Here is a 24801-nt window from a genome sequence, read left to right as displayed (position 1 = left end):
TTTGAGTTTATCTTACTGGAGTTTGTTGAGCTTGTTGGAAATATAATATTCTCTCTCTCTCCCCCTCTCTCTCCATCCCCCCATCTCTATCTCTCTCAATTCCTTCTGAGACCCCTATTATGCATATGTTGATATACTTAATGGTGTCCCACTGGTCTCTGGGCTTCTGTAAATTTTCTTTATTATTTTTTTATTTTGTTCCTCAGACTCAGTAATCTCAATTAGGCTATCTAAAAGTTCACTGATGGGGCCGGCCCTGTGGCTTAGTAATTAAGTGTGCGCGCTCCGCTACTGGCGGCCCAGGTTCGGATCCCGGGCACGCACTGACGCATCGCTTCTCTGGCCATGCTGAGGCCGCATCCCACATACAGCAACTAGAAGGATGTGCAGCTATGACATACAACTATCTGCTGGGTCTTTGGGGAAAAAAAGGAGGAGGATTGGCAATAGATGTTAGCTCAGAGCCGGTCTTCCTCAGCAAAAAGAGGAGGATTGGCATGGATGTTAGCTCAGGGCTGATCTTCCTCGGAAAAAAAAAAAAAGGTTCGCTGATTCTTTCTTCTGCCTGCTCACATCTGTTGTTGAAACCTTTTAGTTAGTTTTTCATTTCAGTTTTTGTACTTTTCAACTCCAGAATTTCTGTTTGGTTCCTTTTAATAATTTCTGTATCTTTATTGTTATTCTCTGCTTGGTGAGGTATCATTCTCCTGGTATCCTTTAGTTCTTTGTCTATCATTTCGTTTAGCTCTTAGAGCATATTTTAGACAGTTCATTTAAAGTTTTTGTCTAGTAAGTCCAATGTCTGGCCTTCCTCAGGGACAGTTTCTTTTCATTAATTAATTTTTTCCTATGAATAGGCCATATTTTCTTGTTTCTTTGCATGCCTTGTAATTTTTGTTGAAAATTGGACATTTTGAATATTATAATGCAGTAACCCTGAAAATAAGATTCTACCCCCTCCTCAGGGTTTGTTATTGCTGCTTGTTGTGAGTTGCAGTTTGTTTGTTTAGTGACTTTCTAAACTATTTTCCTAAAGACTGTATTATTTTGTTGTACAGTCATTGAAGTCACTGTTCCTTTAGCTCAGTGGTCAACTGGTGATTTGATAGAGATTTCCTTAAATGCCTATAGCAAAAAAACAAAAAACCCTGACAACAACAAAGCTTTCCTGGTCTCTGCAGCTTGGCTCTGTGTTGCAGCAATCCTTCGATGCTTAGCCAGGCTGTTTGCAACTCTGCCTTTGCCTTCACTGCCGGGTTATGTAGAGCCTAACAGGCAGCCACGGGTGAAAGCTTACCGTCTTCTCAGGCCTTTCCTCAGCATGCCTTAGCCCTGGGCATGCATGGGGCCTTCTCGACTCTCTGGTTTGTATGGGAGCTTTTCAAAACCTGTATTCCTCTGCATATCTCCTTCCTCAGCCCCTTCCTTTTCAGGCCATTCAGTCTCTCTGCTGCTTGCCCCATCTGTTATCCCTTGCCCCAAGTGGCTGTGCCATTAGATTTGCCTTTAAACACTTTCGACAAGTGCTGCCCAGGAGACCACTCCAGCCCTGAGAAAGTTCTGAGGGGAGTGAAACAAAGGCAAGGCCCTGAGTCAGTGCCTCAGGGAGCCACCTGACGGGTCAAAACACACAACTACAATTCTTTGAGAACAAGTTTGTATTGCCCCCTCTGGCACCAGCAGGCCACACCAGGAATGCAGTCCCCATGGCTGCCTCTGAGCTGGGGAATGGGGGATGATAGGCGAGTAAGTTCGAAAGCCAGAGCACAACCTTACTGAAATTTAGCAGGTTCTTTTTTCATTAAGCATTCCCCTACTTGTTGTTAGTTTTTTATTACATGCCAGAGTTCTGTAAGTGTTGGTTCTGACCGTTTTTGCCAGCTTAATCGTTGCTTTTGTGAAGGGACAGATTTTTGGGGTTCCCTCCTCCCAGGTATGGATATTTTTACAGTTATTTTTCTACTGATAGATTGCCTTCTAAAAAGAGTCAACTGTTTTACTTTGCTATCAGCAATGCATGTCCTCACAGCCTTGTCAACATGCATTGTTATAAATTTAAAATTTTTTGATGATTTAGTTATTATTGAGTAATAAATTGTTCACAGTCATATTGATTTGCATTTCTTTCACTATTTTTGAATTTGAACCCTTGTTGAGTTAGTGTTTGTCTTTTTGTAAACCGTTGTTTCCTTTGATCATTAGACTCTTGAGCCTGTTCAGATATTAGCCTTTCATCTGCATTTCAGTTCCTCTGGGCCTGGGCTCAATATGATGAGAGATGTTTGTGTATGTGGCATGGTCCGTCTTAGCTGGAGGCACGCAGCTCCAAGCAGTGGAAGAGGCTTGTTGGACCAGTCCTGGGGGATCTTTAAATCATTCATTCATTCAACAGAAATGCACCGAGCCCTACTGTGTACCACGTCTGTGCTGGTGCTGGGGAAATGGCAGTGACCAGACAGCCTGCACCACCCCTTGTGAGCAAACAGCCATGCGAGGGTGACACCAAGCAAGCGAGACAGTGCAGGATGTCATCTCGGAACACAACTTTTCTACTGGGCTGTGTTGGTTTTAATTTTATGCAGGTTTAAACAAATGTTGATGTCCTTAGACTTGCCCGTCACACCCTTGAAATGAGAGGTCAGATCAGGGCCCCTTCACCTCAGCAGCTTGATCATGGTGCACGTGCTCGGTCTTTGGGGTGGAGCTGGAGGGAGGATTCCCCCCTCAGCACTGGTGGGCCAGGCGCTCCCTTCTGGGGAACCTAGGGCTTCTTCCGGAGGCTTCTCTCACCTCACAGGCCATTCCTTCCAGGACAAGACGTCCAGTGGTCTGCAGATGGCCAGGCCCCAGAAGACTGTGCAAGCCCTTCCTCGGAGAGAAGGTAGGTGTCTCTCACCTGCACAGGTAGAGCCCTTCTGAGCTTTGGGGCCACAAGGGAGTGGAAACCCATGGTTGAGGGATTCCGCTGTATCCTGCCCACAGCAGTTCCGAGCTCCCCCTCTCCTCACCCAGCGTGGTGTGGTGGCTGGGGTGGTGGTGGGCAGGTGGGGACACTGCAGTACCATGTCCCATCCACAGAGGTCCAGGCAGCCGCCGCCAAGCCCGTCCTCCTGCTGGGCCTGAAGCACAGCTGCTTTGATCATGCTCCACGCCAGCGGCGCCTCCGCCCCACCCGGCGCCTCTGCAGTCCCGCCTCAGCTCCCGCTCCCAAATCATCGAAGAAGCCCAGGATGCAGGCAACCGGGGACATGTTCCCCACCGACTGGAGCCCGCCACCTGTAGAGTTCCTGAACCCGAGGGCACTGCAGGCTGGCGGGGGCCCCCCAGCCCAGAGCTGCATGGGCACGGGGGGGCCTCAGGGCCTCAGGAGACTGGCCTGCCAGCTGCCCGAGGAGTTACAGCAGGAGCCTCAGGACTCAGACCACAGGGGGCGCCTGGCCTCCTTGGGGGGTCTGTTCTGGAACATGGCAGGCCCTCGTCAGAAGGCTGCAGCTCCAGTGGTGGACACCTGCACCTCGGTAAGCCAGTGGCCACCCCTCTTCGGCCACACTCCTCAGTCGCCCGCAAGCCATCCCTTTTTGGCCACTCCTTGGCCACGCCCCAACTGCCCTTCTTCAACTACCTCCCCTTGAGCATCCCTTCTCGTCCTCATACTCCCCATCTCTCCCCAGCCCCCTCGTGGCTGGGAGCTGGGGCCCCCAAGGCTGGGCTGCACCTCTCTCTTTATTTCTGCTCTTAATTCCTGCTAACAGATGGCGTGGGGGTGGTGCCAAATTTGATGCCGCTCCTCTGTAGGGCCCTTCAAGGCCTTCACAGCCAACGTTGGGTTTATGGCCCTGGAGAAAGGAGGGACCGTGTTACTGGGGTCTGGTCTAGGTCAGGCACAAAGACTCGAGCTGACTCTGGTCCAGTGGATCCATATTCCTAAATGCACGCTTCAGTGATGAACTTCAAGTTGGGAATGAGCTGCTGTTGCTAGGTAGACTGTGGGGACATAGACCCAGGAAATTTATTCTAAAAATAGGGCTTAATTATTTGTGATAGCCCAAGGTTGTCAATAACCTAAGTGCCCACCACTAGGGAACTAATAAATTATTATGTTCTAGTCATACATCAGAATACCCTCTCTTTAGTATTGATATGGAATGACCCTCAAGCAGACTGCTAATTGAAAAGAGCAAAGTGCAGGACATGGTGTAGAGTATGCTATCATTTGTGCTAAAGTAGGGAAGCTATGCTACATTACTGTCTGCTTGTCTGTGCGTAAAATGTCTCTGAAAGCACACCGGGGAAGGAACACCCATGGTCACCTGTCGGGAGGGACCTGGCTGGCTGGGGATGGGGTGAGGAGGAGATGTTTTACTGTATGCCTTGGTACTTTTTGATTTTTTAATCATGTGAATGTATTGCCTATTCAGAAAAGTAGACAAAATAAATAAAGGGCTTAATTTAGATTAAATGTTATTCTTCCCCACCCCCATCTTTGTCTCTCTCTTTCTTCCCCATTCTCATGTCTTGTCTCTCCAGTTTGCCTCTGGGGGCTCAGAGAGCTACATCAATAGCTTAGAATACTTACTGCAGGAGAAGAGGTAAGTGTTGGAAAGGATCCATCCTGGGTTGTTCGTTTCTGTGGGGTTGGCAGTAATTTCAGGAGGGTCATCCTCTAAGACTCATAGTAAATTCCTCTCAGGATAAAGCAGCCTACCCCACCCCTACACAGCTTGCCTCCCAGACCCCCACCATGTACAGACCCGTCTTTCCTGGTCCTCTCCCGCCCTGGGCTCTGTTCTGTGCAGTTCACGCCAGTTTGGGGGGTCTCCACACCCATTCACGTGTTCTGTTAGAGAGAAGTGGAAAGAGGAGTAGCTTCGACAGAGGGGTACAGCCTGACTGTTGCCTCGACAGGATGCAGGGCAGATGTGAAGTGCCGGCCTTTCCTGCTGCCCCGTTCTGCTCTGGCGCTTAATCACGCTTTGCTCATTTTCCCGTAGCACTGCATCTGTTTCTCGTCTGCCTTCTCCCTGGTGTGATGGTGAGCCTCGTGGCACGTAGAAGTTAGTTTCTAAAGGCAAAGTCACATCCAATCAGAATAGGAAATCCCTTAGGGAGGCAGAGGTGGCCTTGGAGACCAACAGGCCAACACCACCCGTGCTCTTCTTTAGTCCAACACCAGGTGAAGTGCTTGGCTTACCCTGAGGGCCCATTCTGAGTGAAAACACTAGAACCCTGCTCTACACGGTAGGTTCCTCACTCTGCTTGAAGGACTGGGGCCGGCTGGGATGGCATGCTCCTGCGTCCAGGTCAGCTTCACTCCTGGGCATGTTCTCTGATGGAACATACGTGTGGGACGAATTATTGTTTTCTCCCCTTTGTCCATTCCTGGCCCTCTGGCCCACCCCAGCGTCATCTCCCTCCTCCATACCACACCTCTGGGCTCTTAATAACTCATGGCTTTTGTAGTTTGACTCCTTCACCTGAGTATGTTTTCTCCTATGCCTGGAGTGTAAGTTAGGGGAGGAACCATGCGTATATATTTCCGCAGTGCCCAGCTCTGTGCTGCAAATGTAGTAGATGCTTTTTTTTCCTTTTTTGGCTTGAGCGATGCAACAGCCTTTATTGTTACAGCAACACTGATATATATGCCCCATTCTCGGTTGGGCCTACGCCCACCTCACCCCACCACTTGGTGCTGGCCACTGTGGAACTTTGGTGGGGGATCAGAATCCCTAAGCAGAGCTAGAGGGAGGCAAGTGGGACTGGTGAGTGTTGGGGTCACCCGGGACCAAGGGTTTAACAGGGTCAGGACACCTGAATCCTCCACCAGGGTGGGGACTGGGAACACTTGGATCTTGGGTTTAAGATTTGGCAATGCCTTGACCTGGGTTCAAAGCTGGGGCCTTCGTCCAGGGTTCAGGATTTGAGAATCCCTTGGTCCCAGACCTCAGCTTTGGGGCTGAGCATGGGAGACGAGTGGGTCCCAGATTTCAGTTGCAGGGAGTGTCTCTGGGTCCAGAGTTTGAGGTTGACCGTAGATGCTCTGGTCCTCAAGCCAGGAAAGTGAACAGTTGTGGGGAACTGCCATGCCTGCTCATCAGTGCGCCTGGCGTTGGGAGGTTCTCGCTCTGCCCTGGGCCCTGGGCCAGGCAGTGGACATGCGGAGCTGATGGTGCAGCCCCTGCTCGCCTGGTGATTTAATAGGATGATTCTAGTATTTACCATGCTGTAGAGTTGCCATGGAGGGGCCCTCCAGGGCCCAACTTAACCTGGGGGTCAGAAAAGTTTCCCCAGAGGTGTCCCTGTCCTTGAACCTTGGGGGATAAGAAGATTTGAGGGGACAGCAGGGGTGACCATACACATAAAGGTAGGTGGGACAGAAATTCTGGTGGCTGGCTAGGACTGATATTGTCAGTGCTGGGCAGTGGGGGGTGGGGATGGACATAGCAGGAGATACAGCCGAGTGTGCAGTGTGCAGGCTGGGTCGTGAGGGACCTCAAGAGCATAAGGTAGAGTCGTGGGAGAATTTTAGGCAAGTAGTGACATGTTTTTTCCCACGTGTTTAAGAGAGATCACTCAGGCTGCGTTATGGAGAAAGGATGGTCAGGGCGAGAGAGGAAGTAGGGTGAATGGAAATGAGATGGGGCCCTGGGAGGAGGGCGATGGGGACCCTGGTGAATCTGCTGACCTGGGTGGCTGGGACCTGTGTAGAAAGGAATTCAGAATTGGGCATGTGGTGTCAGAGGGGCCAGGGCACGTTCAGCTGGAAGTCATCCAGTTATGGCTGGCTAGGAGGATCTGAACTCAAGACAGAGGCCTGGGCTGGAGACAAAAATCTTTGAGAAATGAGGACCTGTGGGCAAAGCCAGGGTGAGCACCTGGAGGGGCAGGACAGGGGCTGAGGAGGCTCCCGGGGTTCCCTCAATGGCCTGAGGGAACAAGGACAGAGAAGGTAAGGGTTGGGCTGGAGCCGGCTCAGGTTTGCCGTGTGGTTAGGGCAGGAGGGAGGGGGAGAAGTCGGGGCTCCTGCGAGATAACGTTGGCATTCAGGGCCTGTGGAGGGGCCAGTCGAATGAGAAGTGAGGCACTCAGGCCCAGGGGGAGAATGTGGGCCTCCAGGCCTCTGGGGCTGAAGGACACAGGGTAGGGAGAGTCAGGGAATGAGCGGGATTGGACGGGCCACCTTTGGGGCTGGAGAGGCAGGCCATGTGTCGGGGGTCCGGGGAGCGCTGGGCACAGGGCCCTCACCTGGTCAGTGAGGCTGGACCCCAGGAGGAGCAGAAGGGCTAGGCACAGGCCTTGGTGTGTTAAAAAGTGAGCAAATGCCAAAACAAGGTACACAGATAAAGGCGTGTTTGAAGTTGTGTGATGAAAATCATCTGCTCGTTCAGAGACAGCACAATCGATGCGATGCAGTCCCTCTCCCCTGCCCCCCAGAATCTCAGTGTGGGAGCCTTTTCGCAGGGAGACCGGGGCAGTGCACCCCCTGATCCTCCGTTCCTAGGTCTTGCTGTGTTCGTGGGGGTCCCTGCAGCCCAGTGACAGGGCTGCATGACCCAGAGCAGCGCTGACCCCTGTCGTTGGTTCTCATCTCCCTGCAGGGAACAGGCCCTGGAGCAGGAGCGCGAGAAGCTGCTTCTGCAGGGCTGTCCTGACCTCAGCTCCGTGGATCTCAATGAAGATGAAGCGTCTCTCACACCCGAGCACAGGTGGGGGGAGTGGGCACAGGTGGGGGGCAATGGTCAGCCCACTTGGGGTGGGGTACCCGCACCTACCTCTCAAGACAAAGGGTTTAAGTGCCCACCCTGCTCTCGATTTTGGATAGAGTTTCAACCAGCAATTTGTGTACATTTGTGAGTTCCCAAGCTGCCTCCTTCTCTTAAACCCACATTCATTCATTGATTCGAGAAATATTTATTCACCTGTGTGTCAGGGTCTAGTGTGGGCCTTTGAGGACACAGATGTAAAACACAGCCTGCTTTGCGCCTTGTCTGCCCAAATTTATAGAACCAGATCTCTTGGGAAAATAACTACACAAAACCACAGTCTAAACGAAAACTGCCTTTAAAGGGGAGAGTACACCCACCTTTTTCATCTTCCCCTGTCTGGAGAGAAGAAGGTGGCTTCTGTCAGTGCTGTCATCTAGGCAGGAGTCTGCGGGCCTCTTGGCTGGAGGGAGGGCTGGATTCATCTGTACCACAGGGTCTCAGAGATGCCCGAGGACTGCACTTGAATCCATCTTCAGAGTACCCTCTCATCCACCCATCCATGTGTCTATCAGTCTTTCCTTCCTTCCTCCCTCCCTCCCTCCCTCCCTCCTTCCCTCCTTCCCTCCTTCCCTCCCTTGAGTGCCAACCTTGTGCCCGACTCTGTTAAGACTCTGGGGATACAGCAGGAACAAAACCAGGCAGAGACCTCTGCCCTCAATGTTGCTCGCTTTTCGGGCGGGGAGACAGACAGTGAGCAGGATGAGTGAAGATGTGTGACACTGCTAATGAGAAAGGATAAAGTGGGAGGGGCATAAGGAGGGTTGGGAGGGTTGTGAGGTTTTGGATGAGGAGTCAGGGAAGGCCTCCGTGAGCGGATGACTTCTAAGCAGAGCCCTAGAGGAGGTGAGAGCCAGCTCTGGGGGGCGCCCTGCAGCGGGAGTGCACCTGGTGTGCTGGGGGAGCACAAGAAGGGGCAGGTGGGGGAGAGCAGGTCAGGGAGGCTGAGGGTGGGCTTGAAGCCAGACCTTTCCCTGTGCCTGAGCTGGCCACCGTTCATCTGAACAGGATCTTCTGCCGCTGTGTTGTGGGTAGACTGGAGGGGCGTGGGGGGCGAGGGTGGAAGAAGGGAGACAGAGGGGCAAAGGACACTACAGTAGTAATCTGAGAGAGGTTGTGGTGGCTGGGAGTGAGGGTGGGGTGGTGAGGAGTAGGCAAATTCTGGATATATTTTCAGGGTAGTACTGATTGGATTTACTGATGAACTGGATGGAGGATATGAGAGAAAGACAGGAATCAAAGGGGACCTGAGGGTCCTGAGCAACTGAAAGGTTGGAGTTGTCTTTAATTAAATTGGGGAAGACCAAGTGATGCAGGCTGGGGTGGAGGTGGGGGTGTGGGATCAAGAGTTCATTTGGGGGATCCCAGGAGTGAGATCAAGTAGGTGGCTTGGACACCCTTGTCTGGAGGCGCAAGCTTGGGAGTCACCTTGTGTAAGTGACACTTAAAGCCACAGAACTGGATGAAGTCACCTGGGGAGTGAGTTTATAGAGAGAAGAGCAGGGGCCCAAGGGTGCAACGTGGAGGGCACAGTGACCTCGAGAAGAACAGGTCTGGTGGACGAGTTGGGGTGCACCAGACTGGAACAAGTTTATAGGTGAACAGGAGGAGAGGTCGAAAGAGAAAAATGGGCAGTAGCTGAAGAGAGAAGTGGAGTCAGGGTAGATCTTTCTGACTGTCTGTCTGTCTCCTTTTTTCCCCTCCCTCCCTTCCTTCTTTTCTTCCTCTCCCTCTCTCCCTCCCTCGGGGACCATGTGCCAGGAGGAGCTGGGGTGGGCTACAGGAGGAGGCCACCTCAGCCACGTGACTGGGGGCAGGTAGGTCAACACGCCCTGGATCATCTGCCTGTCCAGGCTTTGCTTTTTCTGCAAGTCTGAGTTACGTTATTGAGCGTTGGTCCGGGCGGTGACAGGTCAAGGTGTGATGCACACTCTAGGTTAGCATCTGCATCCACTTACTAAGGGATCTGTGAGCGATAACATACAGACCTCCTCGGGGCCCCCACTTTTAGGCTCCCCAGATTGTTTACATTGTCATTATTGCCCAGAGATGATTATGAGCAACACCTTGGCTGGCTGTTTGCTTTTTTTTCTCAGGTTTTTCTGATAATCATATCTGGACTAGATCAGGGATCAGCAAACTCTTTGTCAACTTTGTAATTAGTGACTATTTTAGCCTTTGTGGGCCACACAGTCTCTGTTTTGGCGGGAAAGCTCCTGCAGAGGATACGTAAATGGTGAGGGGGCCTCTGTTGAGGTAAAACCTTATTTACAGAAACGGGCAGGAGTTGGCCGAAGACTGTAGTTTGCTGACCCCTGGCCTGGAGTAAGAGGCCCTCTGCTTCCTAACCAGTACAGTTTTCACTGTGGAAATCAGAGCGTTCACGTTTGAAGAGCCATCCAGATAGGCTGAGAGCTGCTCGCATGCTGCCCAGAGAGACCCAGGGAAGGGTGCCGTGCCAGGTGAACCCCGGAAGGGGAGATGTGGGGCACGCAGACTGAGTGGAGACAGCAGGTTTGAGCTAAGGGCCTCCCTGGACAGGAATGCCTCCGCGGCATCATGGGTGGTGAAAGCAATTTTCTCTGTCGGGGCTTGTGGAGTGATTTCCAGGTTCCCCATTCCCTGGATAGACAGCCTTGGAATTAAATCTTTCAAAACCTTTTAAAATCTCTGTAGCAAGCATAATTATTCCAGCTCTTTGCCTTTCTACTGAGTACATCCAGGATTCTGGAAGTCACGGCTTGGATGTTTTGAAATTCCCCACAGGAAGGGAGTTATCTGGGCAGCTGGCTTAAGACAGAAGGTGTTCCAGACTTTGAAATCGCTAATAGTTTTCTGGGTCCATGACATTTTCAAGTAGTACTGTGAGAAACCCTTTTTGACAACAGCCACTTTGATGTGGTGGTTTTAATGTGGGATCATTTTGATGGGACTGTTCAACTCTTTGCTTCAAAGAAAATTACTCACTGATGTACAAAGCCAGCAGCCTCTTCCATCCCTGAATGGGGCCAGGGAGGAACAAGGAGGGGTGTAGGTCTGGAAGAGGTGAGGTTGAGGCTGGGGGCTAGCCATCATCTGCCAGACAAGTTGCCTGTGACCAGGAGTCACGTGACTGCCACAGTCGCTCATCGTGGAAAGGACGGGAGCATCCCGAGCAGGTCATCTGCTCCTGCTCTAAGGATTGGCTTGCATCTTGAATGGGTGATGTCCTACATTCTCTATTTCTTAATTTAAAAGACCTTATGTGTGTGCTGGTGCGGGGGAGGGGAGGATATTTAGACCACAACATCATCCTTTATCCTCACTTTTGGGCTGCACAGGAAATCCTCAATTAGATGTATGAGAGTCATCTGAGAACTCTTAATAATGCACATACATTATATTTAATATCACAAAAGTCCCTTTGTATGACGGTTTGAGGGACAGGGCTAAGAGCCTTTTACAGATGAGCCTAGTTCTTACAGATGTTTAATAATTTGTATGTGTTTTAAAATTATAAAAGCGACATAGGAAGCCATAGATACAAACTCAAGCGGCAAAGAAATTAACAAAACAGAAAATTGTTTTACCATTTGGGTGGTGGTTTGCCGAGACTGCTTCCAAAAGGCTGCAGGATCAGAATCTCCCGGTTTTCCAATGTCATTCCCGTTCGTTGTGCCATTTCATCCTCAGGACAACCCTGTGATGCAGGTCGGTGCCTTACCTTGCGTCACTTGGCCAGAAAGTGAGACAGACTTCACCTGACCAGTGGCAGGCCGCCAGCCATGCTGCTCTGCCCCCAGTGCCAGCTGCTTGTGCCCCAGAACCTGACAGGAGCCCCAAGCACTGTTCCTTCTCCGTGTTCCCTGTCTCAGGGCCCGCTGGGAACCAGGGTATGGCTGGTCTCTGTGAGAGGAGGGGACGCAGTGCCTGTAGCTTGTTTATTTTGTTGTCATTGTTGTTAAATGTGTGTTATATCACTACAAAGTCAAGCAGAACACAGCTCTATGAAGGAAACAGGAAATATCTCCCCTTCCTTCCCCCTCCCGCAGCTGTGTCCCCTAGGGATGACCTGACACCATCCCTAGTTGGGTGTGTCAGGTGTGTGTGGGGTGTGGCGTGTGTCTAAGAATGTGTGTGTGCGCATGTCTGTGTGTCTACACACACGCACGCACACTTCCTATTCTGCAGCTTGCTGTTTTCACCACCAGTGTGCCGTGGTCAGGTGTTCATTCCAGTCCTTCATGGTGTAGAGATTTACCTCATTCTAGGAATCATCTTAGCTGCCTGTCTTTCCCTCCTTCCCTCAGAAATGGGTCATCAAGTGCTGACGGTTTTTACCCCTCCCGATGTAGTTGGAATGCATGCCCTCCTCCTCCCTGTTCTTTCCCTGGCCCGGGGCCCCAGCTCTGATCTGCTAAATCAGACTCCCAGGCAGTGCAGGCCCTGGGCATCTGCATTTAGCAGGCTCCCTGGGGAGTCCTCCTGATCACGAGAGCTTGAGGACTGCTGCCCAGAGGAAGAGTCCAGGCTCCTTCACTGCGCGGGCGCCCTCCCTGACCCTGGCTGCACCTGGCACTCCTTGGTCCCTGGCGGCACCCTGTAGGCAGCTCTGTGGCCGGTCCACTTGCTGGAGGGTATTGTGGTGATTTGTTTACACTATTCCTGGGCTTACAAGGGCAGCCCACGCCCTTCATGCTGACTCATCCTTCAGCACCTGGTACCTGCATGTTGTGGGCACTCAGTGAAAGTTTGCACTGGAGCCCACCAGTGGGGCTGGGTTTGGGACCAGGACTTCTGGCTCCTGGACGAAGGCCCTGAGGAAAGGATTAGGGTGTTTACAGAGGGTGGGAAGGGAAGGGCTCCTCCGTCTGCCTCTCATGGGCTCTCTCTCTGTCAGCAGGTGGCGCTGTGCCCCCTGGTCCTGTCCCCACCAGGCCACGGCTGCAGGGCAGGGGCAGCCAGCCATCTGGCCATCCCTGGCCTCCCTCCACACAGCTGACGCCCGGCTCTCCTGCCCCTTGCTTTGCCAGGATGCTGGTGGAGAGGTTCTCCATGTCACTGCAGGTCATCCCACCAGTACATCCGGGCGAGACCGTGTTTCTACCCAGGCGTCACCCTCTGCCTTGCATCCTGGACTGTTCACACCTGAAGCCACGCAGCCACCTGGAAGGGCTGTTCCTAAGGTACATGTCGGTGTGTGTGGCCAGGCCCCTTCCCTCATGGAACCCAGTGATAATTATGAACCACCCCAAATGAGGAAATCCAAAGCTGTGTTTGGCCAATTGGATATGTCAACTTGTAGCAATAGAGATGAAAATAGTCACAGGTGTTTACTTATAATATTTAATTTACTAATTTAGATGCACATTGTTTTTTAAAAATCCCACATTCCAGCAAATATTAGACTATGTACTGACATATTCATATGGCTTTTCCCTCCCCCACACCCTAGTTTCATGGAACAACTTTAGGCAGCTCATCATACATGCCTTTAGGGTTATGTCTCCGTCAACACTGGAGCCACTTTCTGGGCCAGCCAGTAGTTTTCCAGAGCACCTCATCGTCCCTTCCATCTACTCATTGGAGACACTGTGCTTCTTCAGTCTGTTTGTGATGCTAACACTGAAGACTTTGTCCCCAGCCACAAGTACGCTCTGTTTAGCATTAGGACAGCTGCTGGTTCCTCTTCTTTTTGGAAGTAAGTTCACAATCATTATCACTTAACCACTGTGCTGCTTTAAGAATAAGAGAGAGAGAAAGCTGGCAGGATTCAGCGCAGTAGCCGTCCACTGGGTGCTCACGCAGGCCGGCGCCCTGCTGGGCCTTGGCTGCCCACGGGATGGAGAAGCAGCCACCTGGCCCACCCTCGCCCGTGAGGAGCACAGAGGTTGGGCTGCTTCTGTAGCCGCTTCAGCCACATTAGGACTTGAATGCAGGAATCTTGTTCTCTTTTCCAGCTATTCAGGGCTTTCTTATGTCGTTTCATTAATTCTAAATCCATCTTATGTTGTAACAGAAAGATCACATTTTGACGTGTTTCCTTTAAAACTTTTTATCACAGAAAGTTGCAAGCTTACGTAAAAATAGAGAGAACCGTATAATGTACCTTTGTGTACTCATCGCTCAACTTCAGCAATTATCAACTCAAAGCCAATCTTGTTCCATCTCTAACCCTGCCCCCTAACATCATCCCATCAGGATTATCTTTAGGCAAATCCCAGACACACATAGTTTAATCTGTAAGTACGTCAGTTTGTGTCTCTAAAAGATAGGACTCTATCTCAACATAATACCATCAAATACCATTATTACACTGAAAAAATATAGTAATTTCTTAATATCATGAATATCAGTCAGTGCTCAGATTTCCTTGATTATTGTTTTTAATATATTGGTCAAATCAGGATCTAAACAAGGCCCAAACATTACAAGTAAGCAGTGTAACGTTAATGGTGAAATAATGCTGCATGGCATTGATGGCCCAACATATTTAACCATTTTCCTCATTTTTCTTGACATACACGTTATTTCCAACTTTTCCCTATTATAAATAATGTGTTAGAGAATGTCTTTATATGTAAATATTTGTCTGGAGGTCTGGACTAGATCCCTGGATGTGATGTGAGATGATTGGGTCTGAGTGTATGAACATTGGTAAAGATTCACTTTGCCAAATTGAAAAGGTATCTAATAAAGAGATGATGAAGGGCTGGCCCAGTGGCGTAGAGGTTAAGCTTGGCACACTCCGCTTTGGCAGCCTGGGTTCTTGGGTTTGGATCCCGGGTGTGGACCTACACCACTCATCAAGCCATGGTGTGGTGGCGAACCACATACAAAATAGAGGAAGACTGGCACAGATGTTAGCTCAGGGACAATCTTCCTTACCAAAAAAAAAAAAAAGAGACACGATGAAAAGGGAAAAAGAAAGGAATGAAGGGAAAAGAAGAAAGAAAGTGGAGCTAGAGAAAGGAGAGGGACAAAGCATGGCCTGGGCAGGAATGGGGTGGAGAGGGGCCGAGAAAGGAAGCATCTCCCTGGGCTGCTCCAGCCTCGGCCTCGTGGTTTGTGCTGACAGCAGGTTTTCTGTCCCGGGCTGGATGGCAGACAGGAAGTGTCTGACAGATGAGATGGCCCATGGAGCAGTGACCTGGGATCAGAGCAGCCCTGCCAAATGGGGCCAGGTGGCCGGCCAGCTTCCCTGGAGCGAGGAATTCAGCCCTCCTCCCTCAAGTATGCTAATGAAGCACAGAGGAGGTGGTGTTGCCAGCGCCGCAGCTCCCAGGGGCTTTCTGGAGGAATGCCCGCCGCCTCGCACACGGTCAGGTCAGGGGCCTCCTGCTATGCAGTGGGTAAGGGCCACTTCCTGAAGGTCACCATTTAGCCTTGGGGTCATCTTTTATTTCCTGTTTGTGCCAAGGACTTCCAGTGCAGACACAAGAGTGGGAGAGGCTAGTCATTCAGTAACTATCCCGTTGTGTTCAGCAGGAAACATGAAAATGGAGGAAGAATAAAAGGTTACTTGATCTCTCAAAAAGCGATATGGTTCAATTTTTTGCCATACAACAAGTTAACACTTTGTGAGATTGCAAGTAATTTTTATTTTCCTCATTATGTTCCTCTGTATTTTCCAAACTTTTATAATGAACATGTATCATTTTTATCATTAGAGGTTTGGGAAAAAAAAGTGAATGCAATTTTATAAAATCACTTCTGGAAATAGATGCATTTCTCCTTACCTTTCTGTGAAGGGGGATATTATCTTTCTTCCCACCACACAAAGTGGGAAATCTTGGCACAGAGTAAGCAAGCAGTTTGTCTCAGATCGCAGAGCAACTGCAAGTGGCCTCAGTGTCTGAGCTCCAGGCCGCATCCTCGTCCTCTGGAGTTGGACCTACCCAGGTTTCTGTGCCAGAGCGTGTCTCCCCGGAGCCCACAGCCGTGGGATTGGAAATGGCCCGGATGATCCTCTCTTTTTCCTCACCTGGCTGGATGTGTGACTGCAGGTCAGTTCCCTGAGACCAAAGTCACATGCCTTTATGACAGAAGTTGGTACCAGGGGCTGAACTTTTTCCTCCTCCCTCGATAGCAGTTCTAAAGGAAATCTGATCCCCCTGAGTGGAAAAGCTTCAGGGCCCACGCCCACGTGGAGCTCAGAGGCAGGAGCAGGCTCCATGAGAAGGGTAGAGATTGCCTGCTGAATTATTCCTGGTCCTCCCCGGGCCCCCACAGTGTGCGCAGGAGTGTCAGGACCCACGTTTGTCCTCCAGGTGCATCTGCCACTGTTCTAGTGAGGTGTTTGCAGAGTGTTCTCAGGGAGCCCGACACGCTTTCGGGGGCCTCCTCCAGGAATACTTCAGCAGGCAGGAGAAAGTGGGGGGATCTGAGCTTCCTCGATGCAAATGGACCCCAGCTCGTGCTTTACCACCCCCTCCTCCTCTTCCTGGCATGCTGGATTGAAGCCTGGGTGAAGTAAATTCAGCAGTTACAGAGTGTGCACAGGGCTGAGCTGCCTAGCTGGCTGCAGCAGCCCCCGAAAATCAAGAGGCGGCAGAAGCAGCCAGCTGGGGCGTTGCTGGGGTCGCTGGGCTCCTGACGGGGGTTGTGCTCACTTATCTCTAAACGAAAGAAAGAAAAAGAGGAGGAGCAGGGACGAGTGCTCTGACCATTACTCGTGTCTCTTCTCCCTGGGCATCTCAACTTTCATTTGAGTAACTTGGCAAAGACACAGAGATTAATGCTGTATAAATAACTACACTTGGTGTTTATCCCTCTGCCATCGCTTGGGATTCCCAAGGCATTTAGAGACTTTGCCCTCTGGGACTGCTGCCCATAAAATAGATGAGGAGTAGAGGCTGGGGGAAGCTTTACTTGGGCGATATCAGGAACAGAAAGTACAAGTCAGAGCTCTGCCCAGGAGCCCAGCATGCTGACCCAAGCTGGCACTCTCTCTTGTTGTCCCCTTATTTTGTGTGATTCCCCTTTTTTGGCTCACTTCCCCCCTTTCTTCCTTCTGTTCCTGTGGCCCTCTGTCTTGGCCGTGATTGCTGGGGATTCACAGTATTCTGACTGTGGCTGCTCCTTGTCCCGGGTGGGAACCCCCTCACTGGGATCCTCAGGACTGACAGCTGGGGCTTCGCGCTCAGCCATGCTCGCATGGCATCTGCTGCCAAGGGAGGCTCTGTCCTCCCCCTTCTCGCTCCAGGTCCTCTGACATTCTCAGGGTAACTTCTGACCTTAGCGTCCGCCCACATGGACCCAGTGTCAGCATTCTTGATTCGTGGACGAGATGTGGGTTTTTGTGACTCTAACAGTTCATTCTGTAACCCAAGGCTTTGGAGCTTTCCGGGCACGCACCTCCCACCTCCTTCGCTTTTCCTCCAGCCCTCCTGGACAGGTGCCGCTGTGGGGACTCTCCCTCCTGCCTCAGATGAGGAAGCGTCTGCACGCAAAGCCGAGCCTGTCCCTGCCTTTCCACCAGGCTGGAGGTCACTTATGCCCGTCAGCCTCACACCTTCCACTGAACAGTGAGAGGGCTCGTGGTCCAGCCGAGGTGGAGCAGCACTCCCCTCGAGCCGGGCACACACACTCGGCGTGGGATCCAGCCTGCAGAGGAGATTCCTTGCGGTCTCGTGTAGCTCCAGGCACAGAATTCCTTGAAAGCCATTTGCTTCAGGACACAACTGGACCAAGCTCTTTCTGCCTGTCTCTTGCTCCTGGTCTTACAGACTAAACCTAACTCAGCGGCAGTGAACTTGAAGGCAGACTGATATTTCTGTGGCAGAAACTATGCTGCAAGGCTGGCGTAGCAGAAGGGAGATGTTGCAACCTGGGAGGTGTCTCTCCCTTGGAGCAGCAGTTGGAAATGTGTTGATCTGAGCCAACAGGGGCTTGTACAATCAATTCCCCTACTAAGAAACTGGCGGGGTGCCCCCTGAGCAGAATGGCAGAGCCAGAACCTCCTCAGAGTGCCCGCCTCCTTGCCACATGGCCCCTGGCCAGGTCCTGCCAATTTGTGAGGTCTTCCAGACATTGTTTGCTTGGCTATTGTCTGCATTTGGGGTGCTGTGCTTGAACCATGCATGCACCGCAGGGTCAGGCCATGAAAGTGTGCCTGTGACCAAGCACGTGGAGCAGAGTGGAGTGTGCCAGCAGCCCTGGGGTGTACACGTGTCTGTATGTACAAATAAAGGGCTATTTTAGAGCGGTCAACTTCACAAACACAGGAACAAAGCCTCTTTCTCCTCTGAACTTAAATGATTTGGGGAAAAAAAATATACAATTTGTTAATTGCCTGGACATACTCAAGGAGACAGCAGCTTGGCTCGGAGGAGAATCTTTGTTGGGGAGCATTCTGTTCCTGGCAGATTAAAATATGTCCTTTTTAAAAAGGAGGAGAAGGAGGTTGGGCTGACCAAGGAAATTTCTATCTAGAGTCATGACTTTAAATGCCATCAGTAATGTTCTTTGCATGGATTTGGCCATTAAAAAGAAGAAAAAACATGAAATTACTTTTTCATTTCCTGGAATCCATATTAATTGCCTTTAGGACGTTATCTAGAAAGAGAAAGCAAAAGAACATTTTCACAAAATGCGGAGAGAATTGGAGAATCCTACCCCAAACCCAGCCTCCCCGGGGACAACCAGGAGCACAGGGAGGGTGATGAAATCCAGCAACCCCCTCTGAAATGACCTTCCAGCAGAGGCCCTAAAACCACGTGAGATATTTCAACTCCTCATTTTACAGGGCCCTGGGACCCTGTAGGGCCAGATGATCTGCCAGGGCAACAATGTACTCAAAGCCAGCTCCTCTCCACCCCAGCAGTTTGACTTTTTTTTTTTTTTTCAAATTTTTCTTTTTCTTTTTTTTTTTTTGTGAGGAAGATCAGCCCTGAGCTAACATCCATGCTAATCCTCCTCTTTTTTGCTGAGGAAGACCGGCTCTGAGCTAACATCTATTGCCAATCCTCCTCCTTTTTTCCCCAAAGCCCCGGTAGATAGTTGTATATCATAGTTGCACATCCTTCTAGTTGCTGTATGTGGGACGCTGCCTCAGCATGGCTGGAGAAGTGGTGTGTCGGTGCACGCCCGGGATCCAAACCTGGGCTGCCAGTAGTGGAGCGCGCGCACTTCACCGCTAAGCCACGGGGCAGGCCCAGCAGTTTGATTTTGAGAGCTCCTGTTAGAAGGGAGAGGCTTGACAGTATCCCGTCGTGAACGGAAATGCAGGTTATGGCCACTGGCGCGTGGCGAGTCTGAGCGCCATTCCCCTTCAACTGCGACAGTGGCTGCCCATGTGGTTTCTTAAAAATCTTCTGTGGCACCCTTGTTTGTTATTTCCTTCCCAGAAATTCCCCATCTTGGGCCCCTTTCTGTTATTTTCCCACCTTCTCAGATGTCCCCTTTGTTTTGGAAAACGCAAGCCCGGGCAGAAACGCTCTGTGTAACTAGACCCTAGACGCTGGCCCCACGTGGGCCTCCTGGGTAATTCTGTCTGCCTGGTGCAGCCTGGAGCCCGTGGCGAAGAGGTGTGACTCCTGGGTTCTCTCCTCATTTCGACACAGATCCTTTTCGCAATGCTGATAAATACCTCAGTTTTCCCGTCTTTCAAATGGAAAGGACAAAGTGTACTACCTGTTGCGTGTTTCAAACACTGTGAGATGCGTTCACAGAGAGCAAATGGCTCTGATCAAGGCGTGAGTGGTTTTCCTTCCAGCAGCTGCTTGCCTCAAGGGCTCTACAAGTGTTTTGTCCATAGCAGTTACTGATATGATTCTAGTGTCCCTGTGAAGCTGCAATATGAGAATGCCCCTCAGTTTTCACGGAGACAGGCTTGCAGGCTGCCTCCCCTAACCTTGCTCCTCTGCCCCCCACAGCTCCCCGCCAGCCCAGCAGCTCTCCTTCCTTCGCAGCGGCCTCCTGAGCAACCTCTACCTGCACATACGTGACTGCCCCACGCCCCTGCTCCCGTGGTTGTTTCAGGTGAGGACCGTAGACCTGCCGCTAGGTGGCAGGAGCGTTCCGGCCGAATAGCCGGGGCAGGGAGGGGCTGGGCGCGTACCCACTTCTGGTCCTGGGTGCTGTTGCGTGAGTCCTAGCTGAGGCAAGAGGAGGGAGGAAGGCTTGTGACGACAGAGTCAGGGAGGTGCAGGGAGCAGTCTGTGGTCTCCCTCCACTCCCCCCAGAGCATGTGCTTCACAGGGCGTTGCCTGTGCCACCAGAAGCCCTCTCTGAGATTCAGTCCGTGCTCTTCAACGGGTGCTGCCGTTGTGTCCAAACTCACCTCTCCTCCAAGTCACAGGTCCTGGCCCTCGTCCCGTACGCAGCAGGAGGGCTGCTCAGGCCCACCGTAGCCCTGCAGCACCCCTGGACGTGTGAAGACACCTCGTGAATTTAGAGCTGGGATGTTAGAGCGTTTGCCTCCCTCTCTGGAGTTGTAGGTGGACTCGAAAAGCCTAGATTAGCTGCTCTGTCTTCCCCTATCTTCTCTTCTGGTTGCTGCTGGGACATTTTGTCTTGGGGGAACGTGCGTTCTACCCCATGCTTGAAACCTTTGTCCTGAGAAAGACAGTGAGAAGCCAGCAGGGATAGCCCAGGAGCCAGCTGCTGTGATCTGAATGCAAGGCATGAGGATGCGGCCTTGGCCCTCCACCCAGGCCCATCCCTGCCTGGGGATGGGCAGGTCACAAGTTCCAGCTGGTCTCATTCCTGCCAGTTGGAGCCTGGACCCCAGCTGTAAATTAGAGCCCCTGTGCGGGGTGGATTGTTCTAGGAACTTCTCAGCATCAGCAGACTGGCTGCCTTCCAGAAAGAGCCCTCCAGCTCTTTCTTCTTCCCTCTGGGATCCTTCCTGTTGCCCCTTCCTGCCCCAGAGGAAAAAAGACACTCTCGGCTCCTGGGGCCCTTGTGTGTGGCTCTGGCCCTTGCCCCTCCCCCAGACCCAGCGGGAATGGAGGCCAGTAACAGGGAACAGTGCAGCCATTATTCTCTGCCTTCCAGTCAGTGCAGCGCCTCATTGCTCCTTGCACAGTATATGACAAAATGCACAATCGGGCATTGGGAGGTACAAAGAGCCCGTCTGAGACGTCGCCCACAGAGGGTCCTTGTGTGACCCTGACATGGCGTGGAGACCCTTCCCTGTCGATCTGCCCTGAGAGGGGTGAGCGAGCCCTCGCGTCTCTTCTCCCACCTCTGTCACCCTGGGAGGGGGCCATGGAGCAGAGGAGCCAGCTCTGAGGCCAGACAGCCTAGGTGTGAGTTCCAGCTCTGCTACTTAGTACTGTGTGGCCTTGAGTGAGTTGTTTAATGTCAGCTCTGTGCCTTACTCTGAGGTTCTTACTCTGTAAACTGGGGCCGATAGTCCCATGTGAAGGTGAAAGGAGGAAATCTTGGGACCTGCCTTGTCCTTACAGTCCCCCCATGGCTCTGCCCTGGGCCTGGGCATCATCTGGAAGGAACGGTGTTAGCACAGCGGTTGGTTCTGGTTCTCCATCTTAAGGAAGGAGAAACAAAAGTTCTCCCTCCCCCACTGCTGAAGCCAGATCGGTGAAAGGGGTGCACTGGGCCTGGGGAGCCTTCTGGGCGAGACTCTGCCCAACGTCTGTGTCTCTGGAGCGGAAGCAGGGGCAGGGCCGCTGACGTCTGCCAAGCACAGTGACCATGTGGCCACTCACATGGTCTCATGACAGGCCTTAGCAGGATGCACTCTGATATTTCACTTCTGAGGTTTGGGTTTTCTTGCCACTTGGGACATATTTTCCCATAGGAACAGTAGCATTCCTTCATTAACGGGCAGACGTGAGGACCTGCTACGTCCTAAGCGCTAGATGTTGGAAATGGTGTCCCAGGTAAACACAGAATGTGGCCGTGGTGCTCAGCGAACTTCAGAAGCTCCGTTATAAGTGAGGATTCTGGTTGCAGAGGCAGGGTCCATGGGGTCTCCCTGAAGCTACTGGGGGTATTATTATAAAGGTGCGGGGGTAGTTCGTGGGATCCAAGGGCAGGGGTACAGCTGGGCCTCAGGAAGAGCTGGAACCAGGATGGAGAAGGGTTGGGATCTTAGGACAGGCCTCACCTTCTCTCTATGTCCCGGGCTCCAGGGCCAAGAAAATTCCCAGGAAGGAGAGTCTGGTTGGCCTAAGAGGGGTTAAGTGACCCCCCAGTCAAAGGGTCCAATCAAAGGCAGCTAGGTGCGCAAGGTCTCAGGGGTGTGTACCTGGGGTTGATTCTGAGAGCTAGGGGATGGGTGAGTTGGGCAGGCCTCCCAACCCTGCTCATTCAGCCGTTTCTTTGGAAAAAACATTCTGAGTTCCCATGGGGACTACGTCCTGCTGCCCACCCCCCTCCCCCTCCCCAGGGGCTTCAGTGGGGTGTACAGTGGGTGCTGGGTGAATGGGCTTCGGCCTTAGTGCTCACGGATTACGTAAGCACATCACCCGGTGTGTACCTGCCTGGTGAGCTTTGCTGGGGAGGGTAGACAAAAGCAGGTAGCATGCGCTCTCAATGAATTTACATTCGTATTGGGAAATGATCAAGTGTTCAGCTGTGAAGAAGTTGAAGAGGAAGACGGAGTCCTGGTGTCTTAGGTCAGATCCCCGGGAAGCAGACTCGGAAAGGTGGTTTCTCTGTAGGTCTCCTGGGGAGCACACTCAGGAACCACTCCAGTGAGGGAGGGAGAGCAGCAGGTTTGCAGAGAGAGAAGCTGACTGGCAAAGCAAATGCAAGAGAGCCCACAGCCAGTCCTGCAGGGGGCTCTGGAACTGGAGTGACCCTTTAGACTTGTGCCAATTGAGGCAAGGGGTCCAGGCCTTTGGACCCTTCATCAGCCAGTTATCAGATGAAGGCTGCACTTGGAGAGGGGGTGTGACCTTGGGTGAGGCCCTCCCTCCCTCCCAGGTTAATGCCCAGAGAGGGACTCAGCTCAGGGCCCCCAGCCGGCAACAGTGCCCAGCCCCTGGGTTTGAGAGCCTCAGTCCTAAAGGGGGTGTGCCCACAACACCCACCACAGCGGGCTTTCCTCAGCAGTCTTGGGAGGATGGCCAACCACAGCCAGGAGCAGGGCTGCCAAGGCACTGCCTTACCTCTGAGGTCTGGCCTCAGCTGTGTGTCCCCAGACTGGATGGCACTGATGGAGAGGGCGCTGTCCCACTGCCCATCTCCATGTCATGCTCTCTTCACATTCCAAATCCCCAGCTTATGACCTTCAGACTCAAGAAGCATTCAAGTAAGGATCCCAGTGAGTTGAGTCAGGGGGGATGACCTGCCCCCTGCCAGGTTGTTTGAGGCTCTGCACTTAGTACTGAGGACCTCCCAGAGCTGGGGGTCTCAGAGGTTAAGGTGCTGACCTGGAAACCATGTGAGGGTCACAGAGAGGGTCCAACTTGTCGTTCAGCTGACTGTGGTCAGTGCTTTCGAGTTCTTTCTCTTCCCTACTCTGGCCCCTGCCCTGGAGGGGCAAGGCTGTGACCACAGGGAGTGAGGGGCAGAAGGACCAAGACTCCCACACGAGGAGCTGGGCAAAGTAGATTTTAAGTCACATTGACCTGGGATTGAATCCTGGCTTTGCTACTTGCTAGCTGTGTGACCCTGGGGAAGTTGCTTGACCCCTCTGAGCTTGGTTTCTTCATCTGTAAAATGGTAATAGTGACAATATCCTCCCACCCCATGGACTTGTGAGGATTAAATGGGATTTATTTAATATGTAATAAAGGTTTACTACTGTTATTCCATGGGAATGACCCAGCTAACCTGTTTTTCTCCTCCCAGCTGTTGACATGGCCTCCAGAAACTTCTTCGAGAGCCTTTGGTCTCCTGTGGGATCTCAGCGTGGATGGGCTCTTCTGTCAGTCCGGTCAGTACTAGGATGTGGGTTGGAGACTTGTGTCCTGAGTACCGAAGCTCGAGAGCCTGTATAGTTCCCAGCTCTCAATCCCCCTGGAGCCGGCAGGCAGGAGAGATGCTGATGGGGACATTACATCACTGGGACATGAGACATCAGGCCATCTTTGGCTCTGGCTCTGGCATTGGTAAAAAGCTGAGCCAACAGGCTCCTTGGCACCTTAATCTGCCCTCAGATTCATGTCACCGTGGCCAAGTCCAGGGTGACCTTGCAGACTCTTGGGATCCTAGAACAGTCTGGGAGGTGGGTTCTCTGGATTTAAGGGGACAGCTGGCCTCTGAGTTCTTCCTGAAAACCCCGGTTTGTTTGGGAGGGTTCCAGGAGCGTCCACATCAGATCACGAAAGCTCTTTGGGTTGGAGTCACCGAGGGGAGGGCCCTGAAGCTGTGCCCCCACCAGCAGCTTTCCTGGGCTCCTGTGGTATCAGCAGAGCCCCTAAGTTTGGTCTGGGCTGAAATGAGAGCCTTGACGCTGTACCTCGGTCCTGACATTTAAGGGGTACATTTAAGTCGTGTTTATACTTCAAGATGTTCAGAGTTCCGCAGAAGCGATCAGTTTTCCCTTTAGTGGCTGCACCCTTCCCAGGCTGTCATCATTTGGTACCTGAATCCAGACACTTTGCACCAAAAAATGTCATGTAACGGGTTGAAAGGTGCTCGCAGCAGAGGCTGAGAGGGATTCACAGGTGTCCAGACCCTGCCTTTGCCCACTGGCTGTAGTCTGCCCACCCTCCCACTAAAACACTGAAGCCTGTAGCTCTGAAGGTCAAGGTTATAGACCCACGGTGCACCATTAACCACCCCCCCCCCTTGAATTTCTGCTTTGTGCCTTCCTTCCTTCGGGAGTTGGCTGAGCTGGGGGCCATCTGTCAAATTGGAGCATTCCAGACTCCTCCTGCTCCCCCCTCCCCCACTCCCCACCCCCACACCTGGGACCCGTCTGACTGAGGTCTTCTGAATAGCACCAGTCTCGACGTGCTCTCCCTTTTCATAACCTCTGCCCCCGCAGCCTGGGCTGCCCTTTCTCCAGCCTCTGGGGCCGCCTCTGCGGCATGCCTGCCCTTTTGGGGAACAGAAGCCTCCCTTGTCCTGCTCTTCTCCTCCATGCAGTGGTATGTGTCTCCTCCCGCAGAGACAAAGGGGACGTCCCACTCCTCTTTGCTTC

At 52.1% G+C, this 24801-nt stretch overlaps 1 protein-coding gene across 1 annotated transcript in view; it reads left to right on the top strand.

Moving 5' to 3' along the window:
* The window catches only part of FAM178B (family with sequence similarity 178 member B), a 109174-nt gene that overhangs the window by 15066 nt on the left and 69307 nt on the right, over window positions 1-24801 (top strand). The window contains exons 2-8 of the mRNA XM_087426179.1: window positions 2812-2881; window positions 3079-3518; window positions 4528-4589; window positions 7596-7703; window positions 12773-12925; window positions 19616-19721; window positions 23505-23589. Coding sequence (XP_087282305.1) covers window positions 2836-2881; window positions 3079-3518; window positions 4528-4589; window positions 7596-7703; window positions 12773-12925; window positions 19616-19721; window positions 23505-23589 — 1000 coding nt within the window. The 5' untranslated portion in view covers window positions 2812-2835. The remainder of the gene's footprint in view (window positions 1-2811; window positions 2882-3078; window positions 3519-4527; window positions 4590-7595; window positions 7704-12772; window positions 12926-19615; window positions 19722-23504; window positions 23590-24801) is intronic.

This window comes from Ceratotherium simum, chromosome 40 (assembly GCF_057802395.1).
Source record: "Ceratotherium simum simum isolate JZ-2026a chromosome 40, ASM5780239v1, whole genome shotgun sequence".
NCBI lineage: Eukaryota > Metazoa > Chordata > Mammalia > Perissodactyla > Rhinocerotidae > Ceratotherium > Ceratotherium simum.
This window is presented reverse-complemented; position numbering and strand designations above follow the sequence as displayed.